The sequence below is a fragment of the Papio anubis genome, chromosome 1, assembly GCF_008728515.1.
Source record: "Papio anubis isolate 15944 chromosome 1, Panubis1.0, whole genome shotgun sequence".
Classification (NCBI taxonomy): Eukaryota; Metazoa; Chordata; class Mammalia; order Primates; family Cercopithecidae; genus Papio; species Papio anubis.
The window spans coordinates 148,716,289-148,728,763 of record NC_044976.1 but is presented as its reverse complement, the minus strand read 5'-3'; the positions used below and the strand labels follow the sequence as shown (position 1 = coordinate 148,728,763).

Genomic DNA, 12,475 nt, shown 5'->3' with positions numbered 1-12,475 from the left:
ATTTGCTTTATGCTTTTAGTCAATTTCCAGAGCCCTCAATGGTGGTTTTGACAGATTTCTCCAGATTTATAATTGCCTTTTGGGGAAAGCATTTGCTGGATCTCCTAACTTCACTATACCAGAAGTCCTTCCCTGTTAGACTCTTCATTAACAAAAAAACTTTGAGATACTATGTATCCCAGAATTTCTGTGAAATTTTTTTACTGCATACTCAGAAACACCCAAAAGGTTATTTTTGAATTAGAAATTTAAAATTAGGATTGTGGCATTATTTTACTGCTACATCCCTCTAGTTCCTGTATAACGGTTTTTGTTGTGTTTCATTAAATATTTGTTCTTTACTATTTATTTTTTATAACAGTGTTTGTTAAACTAGGTAAATAAAATATTTAGGAGTATGAGCTAAAACGTTTTGCATTTTAAATTTTACCTTACAAGATCTTATGTTAACTAATAAACATTTATTGAGTGCCTACATTGTTCTAAATACTTTGTATTTTTTATTTTGCATGAAATATGTAAAATAAAATAACATCTTAGTTAGAAGACATTTTATAGGTAGGTAACTTAAATCGCACACCTAGTGGTAGAAGAGGTAGTTGATGGTTGAAAGATACTTTCTTTTAGAATTGCCTTTGTCTTTTAACATTCTCTAGAATACTTGAAAATCTTGATTTGGTTTGGATGTTGTTTAAAAGATGGTTTAGTCTACAACAGATACTCTTTTTGCATTTTAAATTTTATCTTACAAGAAGATCTTATGTCAACTAATAATAAACATTTATTGAGTGCCTACATTGTTCTAAATACTTTGTATTTTTTATTTTGCATGAAATATGTAAAATAAAATAATGTCTTAGAAGACATTTTATAGGTAGGTAACTTAAATCGCACACCTAGTGGTAGAAGAGGTAGTTAATAGTTGAAAGATACTTTCTTTTAAAATTTATTTTGTCTTTTAACATTCTCTAGAATACTCGAAAATCTTGATTAGGTTTGGATGTTGTTTAAAAGATGACTTAGTCTACAATAGATACTCTTTTTGGAGAAAAGTTCAAATATAAGCTGTAATCTGAGTATTGTAATAAAGGGTAGAATAAAGTAATATACATTGTTGTTCCTAAAGAGAATAATCATTTTTAAAATTTTAGTTCACATAACACTCAGGGAAGTAAAATTTGGTAATTTGACAGGGACCATTTCGAATTTCTATTCCTTAAAATTAAGTTGACAGAGAAGGGACTTCTGATTAGGTAAAGATAGTCATTGATGGCCGGGCGCCGTGGCTCACACCTGTAATCCCAGCACTTTGGGAGTCCGAGGCGGACGGATCACGAGGTCAGGAGATCAAGACCATCCTGGCTAACACGGTGAAACCCCATCTCTACTAAAAATACAAAAAAGTTAGCCGGGTGTGGTGGCGGGTGCCTGTAGTCCCAGCTGCTCGGGAGACTGAGGCAGGAGGGTGGCGTGAACCCGGGAGGCAGAGCTTGCAGGGAGCCAAGATCATGCCACTGCACTTCAGCCTGGGAGACAGCAAGATTTCATCTCAAAAAAAAAAAAAAAAGAAAAAAGATAGTCATTGAATTTTTTTGTGCTGAAGTAGAGAGGAAATGGGGGCTTGTAATTCTTTTGAGCTTTATTATTCTGTTAGTAGTGTTTGGAGGGATAGAACTGTTGGTAGAAGGTAGAAGGGAAGATATTAAGGAGCAGAAGAGCTATTGTTTTAATTACTTAAGGATTATAAGCTCTTATATCGTGCTTGGAGCATTCACTTCATAAAGCCATAGCATAACATCATACCACCACTACTTGTCTGATGATATCATTCTCTAGCTGCATGTAGAGTAAGATAACTTTTTGAGGCGTGAATTTGCAAACCTAAATAGGGAATTAAAATGATGGCCACATAGAGAAATCAATTTTATATTTTTTTATGTCTTTAAAAGATATCTCTACTGAAAGTACCTTCATTTTTTTTTAGTTTTACCTATATTGTATACAAGTGGTTCTCAAACTTTAAATAGCTTCTCAGATCACCTGAGGTGCTGTGTGATATGTTGTAGGGTATAATTAGATAAAATTCAATGAATTCCTGATGGGCCATCATTTATCACTAATTAAAATGACCAGTCCCCAAGGATACTGAACAATACTCTTTAGTTCATTTTTTTTTTCTTCTGCATTTGCTTAATGAGTACTTGGTTAGAATTAACATAATATACTTTTATAAAAAACCACATATTATTATAAACATGATAATATTCCTATTGAATTTTAAAATAATAGTGTATTTCTAGAGCAGTTTAGGTTTATAGAAAAATTGTGCAGAAAGTACAAAGTTTTCTCAATATCTCTTCTTCCCCTGCAGCCCCCAGTTTCTGCCATTAAATATCTTGGGTTGGTGTAGTACATTTGTTACAGTCGATGAACCAATATTGATACACTTACTGATTTTTTCGAAAACACTTGTCATCTAGTTTAATAGATTAGTATGGTCGTTTCTGTAAATTTTTACACATACTTAATTGGGATAACTATTTTTAATTTAGTATTGTTTATGCTCTTAATGCTAATGAAGCACAATTGCTCTTATCTTTTTAGGGTGGAATAATTAATGATAGTTCTGAATTAATTGGTCCTGCTGAAGCTCACTCAGATTCCCTCATTGATACCTTTCCTGAATGTAGTACGGAAGGTAAGAGATTTTAATTTTTTTGCATTTTGAAGGTTTTGATTGCAGAAGACTATAAATCATATCTGCATTGCAAAAACACAGATGTATATAGGAATTTGAGGGTATTTCACTGACTCTTAAGATACCTTTTTTCTTCACATTTTACTGTCACTGATATTGGGTGCATGATATTGGGTCAGTGATACCATATTTATTTGACAGCTTTTTGTCTTAGTGGTATATAAAATAATCCTCCAATTAATGGCATCTTAGAGGTGATGAAATGTGTAATGAGTAGTTCTGAATTTGTATTGTCTAGTGTAAGAATGCCTTACTTGGCTGGGCATGGTGGCTCATGCCTGTAATCCCAGCACTTGGGGAAGCCCAGGCGGGTGGATCACCTGAGGTCAGGAGTTTGAGACCAGCCTAGCCAACATGGTGAAACCCTGTCTCTACTAAAATAGAAAAATTAGCTGGGCGTGGTGGCAGACGCCTGTAATCCTAGCTACTCGTGAGGCTGAGGCACAAGAATCGCTTGAACCCAGGAGGTGGAGTTTGCAGTGAGCCGAGGTTGCACCACTGCACTATAGCCTGGACAACAAAACGAGACTTTGTCTCAAAAGAAAAAAAAAGAAAAAAAGTCTTACTCATTTCTTTAGCACATCTGACTTTTAGACAATTAATTTCAAGACTGACTTTAGAGATTTAGTCATTTACCCAGAAAGAATAAACCCTAAGGCAGTTTTAGTGTTTTTGATACGTTTTTAGATAAAATGAGTCTAAATCAAATTTTAATCACTTTCATTCAAGAATGGTTAATCTCTTGTTTTATTCCTCTATTAAGGCACACTTGAATTTATAGGAAAATTAAAATATGTACATTTCAGCCTTTGGATTTCTGTAACTAGTTTTTTTTCAGGGAAGGTTATGGTATTAAAAAAAGATTTGGGGGCAAGGGTAGGAGGGGTTTTTAAAATCAAAGTAGATAGTTAGATTTGTTTTAGCTGGCTTAGTTTGGTTTATTAAAGGTAAAATAATAGACTAAATAGTATTTCTTATCTCGGTAAGAATGTGTGGTGGAGGAGGATGCTTTGTGAGGATGAGGTAGCCGTCATCTCATTGTAGTGCTGTTTTTGTGAGGGTATGTACTCTGTCATACAGCAGCAGCCACACTGACGTAAATCTGTTGCAGTAAATTTCCATCGTGATTTGGTAATAGCAACGTGTTCTTATCTATTATGTGGGCTGATGCACTTACATTTTTTTTCTTTTGGTGCTACCATGTTGAGAAGTGGTTAGCTTTTATTGCTTTTCATTGTATTTTCCATTGACTTAACATCTATTTATTTAAACTTTGTGTTCTGTGTAATGCATGGGGCCCACATGCCCAGGGGTCTTCATTGAGTTCTCAGTACCTTGGACTCCACCTTGATTCTGCCAGGGTCATAGAAAAACATTGTTGACAGTAATTTTACTTTATAATCTATTATGGTTTTTTTTTTTTTTGGGGGGGTGGTGGTAAAATAATCTTTTTTGTGACCTATTTTAATCAGAGATCCTTGTGAAGGTTTGGAAAATCTAGTGCCTGCTTGGGATCCCAATGTGATTTTAATAGAACTAGTTTCTTTGGAAGGTGACTTTTCTGGATAACCTAAGCTGGCTGTTGCCTCAGTTTCTCTACTCCTGAGAAAGAGGAGTACACATTTTCCACTTGATTCCATATTGATTCTGTGACACCCAATAGAGAACAAGTAGGAGAGTTAGAAAGATTTGTAGGAGAGGCTGGGCATGGTGGCTCACGCTTGTAATCCTAGCACTTTCGGGAGGCCGAGGCAGGAGGATCACTTGAGGTCAGGAATTTGAGACCAACCTGGCCAACATGGTGAAACCCCGTCTCTACTAAAAATACAAAAATTAGCCAGACAAGGTGGCTGGTGCCTGTAATCCCAGCTACTTGGGAGGCTGAGGCACGAGAATTGCCTGAACTGTGTGGGTGGAGGTTGCAGTGAGCCAAGATCACGCCACTGCACTCCAGCCCGGGCAACAGAGTGAGACTCCGTCTAAAAAAAAAAAAAAAATTATGAGAGTGTTCAACGAAGAGTACAATAGTCAGAAATGCAGAATGTTTCTTTTCTCTATTTTTTTGATAGAAGAATCAAAGGTTTTGTGATACGGGAGTAGTTATATTCTTCTGATACCTACTGTAAGCTTCTGTTACTAGGTGGGAGTCAACCATGGTGAGAGAAGAGTATCTCGGGAGCCTATTTTAGTGTAAGGCAATCGTGGATGCAAGCTCTGCAGAGATCTTTCTGTTCTTTGCTGTAGTCTAGGCTAGAAGGGGAGAAGCATAATTACTAGGAATGAGTTTGCTTGGGATGGTATTCTAAAATATCGATGGCTGTTCAAGGTGAACAGATGGCTGTATTAATGCTGAAGGAGACACAACCTAAAGCCAGGGTCAGCATGTAGTTTATTGTCCAAACTGGGACACTTCTGAGAATTATAGACAGTGCTATGAGTAGTTATACCAAGGCCACAAACATGACACAGGACAGCCTCAGGCAAATTGAGCTGTAAGGGTGACCCTTCCTAAAGCAGTGGTTTCAGAGTTTACCTCTGAAGTTTCAAAAAGATGTGTTTTCTTTGGAAGGATTTACCTTTTAGAAATGTGCTTTTATGAGAGAAAGTGGGGCCAACATTTCTGTTAAAAACACAGAAAACGACTTATGACATCTAAAAAGAATGTTGACATTTTATCCTGTCAGTGCGGTTTAGTTTTTCAACTACATTACCATCTCTGAAACACACTGTGATCCATGAAGAATGAAAAACATGGAACTGGAAATGCTGTTAATGGTTATGTTGTTTTTCTCCCCTCCCTTTAAAAGTTGTATGCCTGGCAAATTAATCCTGCGGAAAGATACTAGGTTGATAAATACAGATAGATCAAAGTGTCAGACAGCTTGCAAATTCATTGTTATTTGATAGGGAAAATGGCTTTTAAATATCCTGAGGTTATTTGGTATAGTGGGAAAGTGGAAGATATACTTAATACCAAAAGGTCTGCAAACTCTGGAGACAACCAGGGAGAGGAACATCTAGTAGTAAAAGAGCAGGAAAGTCAGCAGCCAGCCAAGCCCCACAGGTATGCAGCAAAATGGAGGGTTGTTAGAGGGATCATGGTGACAAATGCTTCGGTTTTGGATTTAGAGCTAAAATGTGAGAAAGTGATTCACCCCTTGAAAACTTCTCTAAGTGTACTGTTTTAAGCCGTGTTTTAAAGGTGGATTGTCATTTTTCATATTTGTGTATTAGCTAGCTGGTGGAGTAAGCCGGAGGGGGTAAATCTTAATATATAGTCTGCTGTTTCAATGTTCTTTAGTTACAGTTAGAGTGACATGGCAAGTTGATCACTTCTCAGAGAACAGATGTAGAGGTGAAGTGATCATTATTTTTGTTAATACCTTAAAAATGCAGTCGACAGATCCTAATATACTTTGAAATGAAAGTTTTCTGGGGAAAACATGAAGATCTGGATTTCTGTTTATTTGTTTTGTGATAGGGTCTCACTGTGTTACCCAGGCTGGGTACAGCCTTGATGTCCTGGGCTCAAGTGATTCTCCTTCCTCAGCCTCCTGAGTAGCTGGGACTACAGGCAGGCACAACCATGCCTGGCTAATTTTTCTTTTTAAATTTTTTGTAGAAATGGGGTCTCACTATGCTGCCCAGGCAGGTCTCGAACTCTTGGATGCAAGTGATTCTCCTGCCTTGGCCTGCCAAAGTGCTGACATTATGGGTGTGAGCTACTGTGCCTGGCCTGTTTTTTAAAATCACGGTTACTTTGTAGTAGCATGGGATAGAGAAACCCCTTTAAGGTTTTGTAAAAAAATAATTTGGTGATAAACTGGTAAATATATTTTGTTTAATATGAAATCAAAAATTAGGATATTATTTAGTAGGTTTTTAAACAAAAAGTTAATACTGTTTTACATTTTAAAAATGAAATCCTGGTTACTCTTTATCTCCTTTGTTCAAAGAAGTTAAACTATATTTTTTCTAAGATGAAAGAAGATGTAATTTGTTGCTAACATCTTATTTCCATTTTGTCTGTTTCAACTTACATCTTTTCCTTGAATTAAATTTAGCTGTGAAGTTACTAGGACATTTGTGGAAACCTGCCCAAATCGGTGCTTATCAGTTGAGCTCCTTGACATATTTCTTTCACCTTTTGGCCTTTTTGAAGGGCGTAGATTGCTTCACTGCCATGCTGGCCTCGATATCAGAAACTTGGATATTGGTATAGTCTCATGTGGTAACCTGTGTCATTTCCTCTTCCTAACACATTACTTTTCAGTTTGAGGAGGGGCATTTTTTCTGGTTCATGCAGCAAATGAGAGAAAATAATTAGGTGATTGTAACCATAAAGAAAAACTGAGTGATCAGCTTATTATATGTAGCAGATCTTAAGAATGAATATACTTAAATGTCTTCTGGAATAACAAAATCTACCCCCATTTTTTTTTGGCTGGAAATTGTGGATTAAGAACTCCCCAAATGCTTGTTGTAACAATTGTAGAGATACGACAGGATCTATTAAACTGTCTTGAGTTAACCGTTTTAAAGTAAATGAAATGTACATTTTGAGGGTAGCGTCTATTGCTGGTCTTTGTAACGGATCCCTTAAATGACATTAAGCTCAAGATTTGTATGTTTATTTGATGGCAGGTGGGGGTAGATTTTGTTATTCCAGGAGACATTTAAGAATATTAGTTCTTAAGATCTGCTACATACAATAAGCTGATCACTCAATTTATCTTTGTGGTTACAGTCACCTGATAATTCTTTCCCATGTGTAGACAGACATGAAGATTGTGATTAAACTGTGTTGAATTGAATAGTGTTGATTATATTTAAAGCAGTGGTTGGTCTAATTGGAAAGGTGTATAGTTATTTAAGTTTGAAAAAATCTTCTGTATCAAAATACCATTATGTCTTATTATTTGTGTTATTTTCATTTAATAGATTTAAACTTTGACACTTTGTGGAAGGTTATTTTAAATAGGAATATTTGTCACATGATTGGTTACTTAATAATCTAAATCTATTTTCAAGACAAACTTAAAGCCTATTTACTACATGGTGTAGTTTAAGCTGACAAAATATAGAAAGTATTAAATATTAATTTAAATGTAAATGTATAGAAAGTGCAAGTAATTTAAATTAAAAGTAAAATTAAGTGCAAATGTCCACTAGGTGGCAGCATGAGAACTCTAAATCTTGTTACTGGCATTTTTCTAGGCCCTTTGGTGTTAGGTATATTAGAATATCTCTTGCATACTCAGCTGAAAGAGATTCTGTTTTCTGTTATGTGCTTATTTACTCAACTTAATTTTATTCTCTGCCCCTAACTGAATTTTCTTTGGTAGTGGAGCTTGACAAAAAAGAACAGGTCATTTGTTTTTTTCCAAGATAACCACAAATGAGAATGTACCAGTGTGTGTAAATTATACACATGACACCGATGATAAATATTGGCTCTTAAAAATTCTAGGGCTATTGAGGATAATATTGGATATTAGGAGTTTGGGGGTTAGGTGGGACAAATAACAGAATATTCATGGTATGCCATGGGAATCATTAGAAATGATATACTTAAATGTCTTATTTTACAATACAGAGTTTGAATTTCAGAGAAGTTTAGCCATGTGCCTGAGGTACTCCAGGTATTTGATAGCACTTACAGAACTATATTTTGAAATTAAGAGATTCCATTTTATGGAGGGGAGGCAGGGAGAAGGCATATTTGGTATAGAAAATTCAGCATGAGCTACTTGCGTACTGGTAATGGGCTTGATATCCTGCAGGCTAGAGAAAGTTATGGAGAGTAGCAGAGTACAAAGTTCATTTGGTAAAAAATGAAGCCAAGCAGTGGATCTTTATTATGATAAAATAGCAGTATTAGGGTTGTAATTAAGATTGCTGTGTTGTTTTCTGGGCTTATTTTGTTGTTTTTCCAGATCTGTACGAGATATTCTGATGCTCTTTTCATACGTTTTCAAGGAACTGTAGACATGACCCAAGAACGTTATAAAAATGTGAAACTTGAAAGGAAACGTTCTTTTTTGTAACAATAGCTATTACTAAATGATGAATGGGGAATCACATACAGGAATCTTAACTAGCATTAAGCTTTAGATTTAGGTATTCACTTAAAATCATATTTATAAGGGCTTCTTTCTTAATGGAAACTGATATGTGTGTCTTCTACCTTAGGGTAACCTTTGTTCTGCTGGCTAGATAACTTGCTTTGTGCATGGAGCATGAGTCATTGCTACTAGGAAAAATAGAAATTCCTTTTTGTTGACTATGGCAATATTTGAACCTCAGGGCTCAGTGAAAGCTATCAGCTAATAATAATGAGGCCATGTATTTTATATATAGTCACCCATGAGAGACCACCTGTTGTTCTAAAGGAAACCGATCTCTTTTTACAGATGGTCTTCAAATACAGATTTCTGATAGTTTATAGTATAAAGATTTATTCTATGGCAACTCAACCTGTTCCCCTGGGGCCTGTCTTTCAGAGATGGTGTCCTAGACAGATTTCACTATACTGCCCTACTCTGAGCAGTTCAAAGCACAGAGGTAAGGGTAGGTAGGTGAACTGGGATGCTAAATAAACGCCTATGTCTGTAGCTGCTTTTTAACAAGTCACCTGGGGCCCTCTAATAGCCCTGAGACTTGAATTTCTGTGATATGAACCTGGAGGCAGAACGCTTTCATAGAACCTTTGACTTTTTCCCCTTGTATCACTTCCAAAAAAAGCTTAGGTTTTTGCCTTGATGGTGTTGGTGAAGGATGCACCTTTTACTCTTGCGATGGCCCAGAGGGCCTCTTTAAGTATGGGGTTGACTTCAGGTTGGTTTAACTTTTGACAAATAGTCTCTATATTATATCAAATGTCAGTGGTTGCCCTGCCTTATCCACAGTATCCTTCCTACCTAGACTGAGAACCTGTCACTTGCTTGTTGCTCCCTGTATCTTACGAGTTAACTTTCTTTCTGGGCTTCAGGGAGCTAGTTTGCGCTTCGTATGATACTTACATGTAGTTTTGTATAAAATAAGTTGAATCGTAGTGTGATTTCTAGGAGTTGAACAAGCACTGTATTAAGCAGATGTGTTAACTATATAATATAAATTAGGCATTGAATATTTACATATAGTATGTTTGTAAATAAGATTCATTGCTGTGGTGGTGGAGGGAATTTTAAAATGTTATCTTCCTTGAACTGGCCGGAAAATACTTCATTGAGAAGAAGAGAATTTAGAAACTGCTTAAATATGGAAGAGAAAGATACCAGTGAGTACTAGAAGATGATTAGTTGCATTGTATGGTCGAGGAGATATGGTAGGGTTAGGCTTTTCAGGCATGGTAAGGTGCAGCTTCAAGAGGAGAGTTAAAGGAATAAGGTGGGCAAGGAAGAGGTGTCAGGGGTTTGCCTGCTTTAAACAGATCTGTCTTTATACTCATGTCTAACTCCTTTTTTAAGTTTGGGATTCTTGGCACTAGCTGATGGTTGATCCATATAGGTTTATATTTCACAAATGATACCTGTATAACTTTCTTTTATTCAAATAAATTCCCAATGTTGGCCCCTGATGCATCTCTTTTGGTATCTTTCAGATACTGAGCTTAAGGGCTTACCATACACAAAGTATATTCTTAAAATCTATATTATAGAATTACCTGTAATCTTACCATACACAGAAAATCACTGTTAATAGTGAAAGCCTCTTTTCTATGTGTGTTTGTTTTTAAAGTAGAATTATAGTATACATACTCATTTGTAGTTTGTTGTTTTTGCATAATATATCAAAAAGACACTTTAGCATTAAATATTCTATAAAATGATTTTAATAGCTGTATTTTATCATAAGGAGGTATTATAATCTATTGTTAGGAATTTGTTATTGCCACCTTTTTACTAATTTTTGTGATGGACAGATGGACATTCTTGTATGTAGATCTGTTTTGTACATTTCTGATTGGTTTTGGTATAAATTGCTGAATTTCTGGGTGAAAGAAGCAATTTTGCACTTTTGATATGCATTGGCAAATTGTCCTCTAAAAAGGTTAAAATAAATGTCTTTTTATTTTTCTTTGCTTCTTCTGGTTTGGCAATATAAATTTCTCTTTTTTATCTGCTGGGGTGTATGTGTGCTTGCTTTTAAAGATGCTGAATTAAGAAATTATTTAGAATTTAAAAAGGAACACTTTGTATGGAATGTTTATTTACTTAATCTTACTGTCTTTCTCTGTAGGTATTTTAATGGTCTTACTTTTTTGATCTAATCTCATTTAATTATGATTCTCATTGCTAATAAAATATGATTTGAAAAGTAAGAGGAAATATGACTATGGTACTAGTTTTTTTGTGGTCAAAAGCCAAGAAACAGAGTATACATAACTTTGCCCTCTTGCCCTTTGGTGTTATTGTTATTGTTAAAAGGAAAAATGGGGCAAAACATGAAACAGAACAATGTGATAGATGGTGTGAAGGTTGTAGTGACAAGACACCAGAGAACAGACAAAAGAGCATTTCCTTTCTTTTGTGATTAGCTATATAAACCAGAACTTTTTTCAACCTTATCTGTTTATTAGTTTCAACGGGCTAGGTTATATATTGGCATCATTTTAGGAAATAAGTTTACATAGAAATACGTAACATGTTTTAAAATGATTTAAGAAAAATCTCATAAAATTTATATATATTTCTTAGGATAATAGATAAATAACTTGGATTGCTATAAAAGATTCTTATTATGAAGTACTGTTACTGTCTGTATGGTTGAAATGTCAGAGAACTGAAAAGATTTTCACTAGGCTCAATGAATCTCATTTGAGATTGTCGGTTTAATGAAATCTGTTGCTTTTTGGGAATAGAATTTGTTCTTTTTGGGCATTCTAAGGACTTGAAAAAAGTTGAAAATGAGGATATATATTGACAGGGTGCCAAAGCGGCATCTAAAGCTGATTAGAAATTTGGGCTTAGTGGCCAGTAACATGTTTTTACCCTAACTTACTTTATTTGATATGAAGTAGGCAATTTGAATTTAAAATAGGGGTTGGCAAAACTATGTTCTATGGGCTGAATGTGGCCTGCCACACCTGTTTTTTGTATGGCCTGAAAACTAAGAATGGTTTTTGCATTTTTAAATGGTTAAAAAAATTAAAAGAATATGATTTTGTGATTTTGTGATGGGAAAATTATAAGGAATTCACACTTCAATGTCTAAATAAAGTTTTACCGGAACACAGCCGTGCTTATTCATTTATATATTGTCTATGGCTGCTTTTGCACTATAACGGCAGTGTTGAGTAGTGACAGAGACCACATATGGCCTGCAAAGCCTAAAATAATTTACTTTCTGGCTCTTTATAGAAAAAGCTTGCTGATCCCTGATCTAGAATTGTATAGTCTAATTCACTTTTAATTTTGATTTAGTATATAATCCTGAGGAAATCATTTTCTTTTTAATTTTTTTTCTGAGAAACTTGGCAGATAACGTTCAGTGGTGAATGTGGATCTCATAGTTATTTCTAAACTAGTTTTTATATAACTCTGTTGTCAATCTTATTTAATGATATAGATCACTGACTCTCAAATGTAATCTTCAGATCTCTGGGTGTTTCTGAGATATTTTCAGGGAGTTCATAAAGCAAAACTATTTTGATCATAATGCCAGAACATTCTTTGTCTTTTCACCATGGTGACATTTGCCCCGATGATGCAAAAG

The 12,475-nt window shown here is 35.2% G+C and overlaps 1 protein-coding gene across 22 annotated transcripts in view; it reads left to right on the top strand.

Moving 5' to 3' along the window:
* Window positions 1-12,475, top strand: part of RPS6KC1 (ribosomal protein S6 kinase C1) — a 211,674-nt gene that overhangs the window by 59,735 nt on the left and 139,464 nt on the right. For all 22 annotated transcript variants that reach the window (XR_642595.3, XR_001898922.3, XR_001898923.3 and 19 more), the window contains one exon: window positions 2,605-2,698. Coding sequence is in view for 7 of the 22 variants with exons in the window: in XM_003918804.4 (XP_003918853.2) it covers window positions 2,605-2,698 (94 nt within the window). In the remaining 15 variants the exon portion in view is untranslated. The remainder of the gene's footprint in view (window positions 1-2,604; window positions 2,699-12,475) is intronic.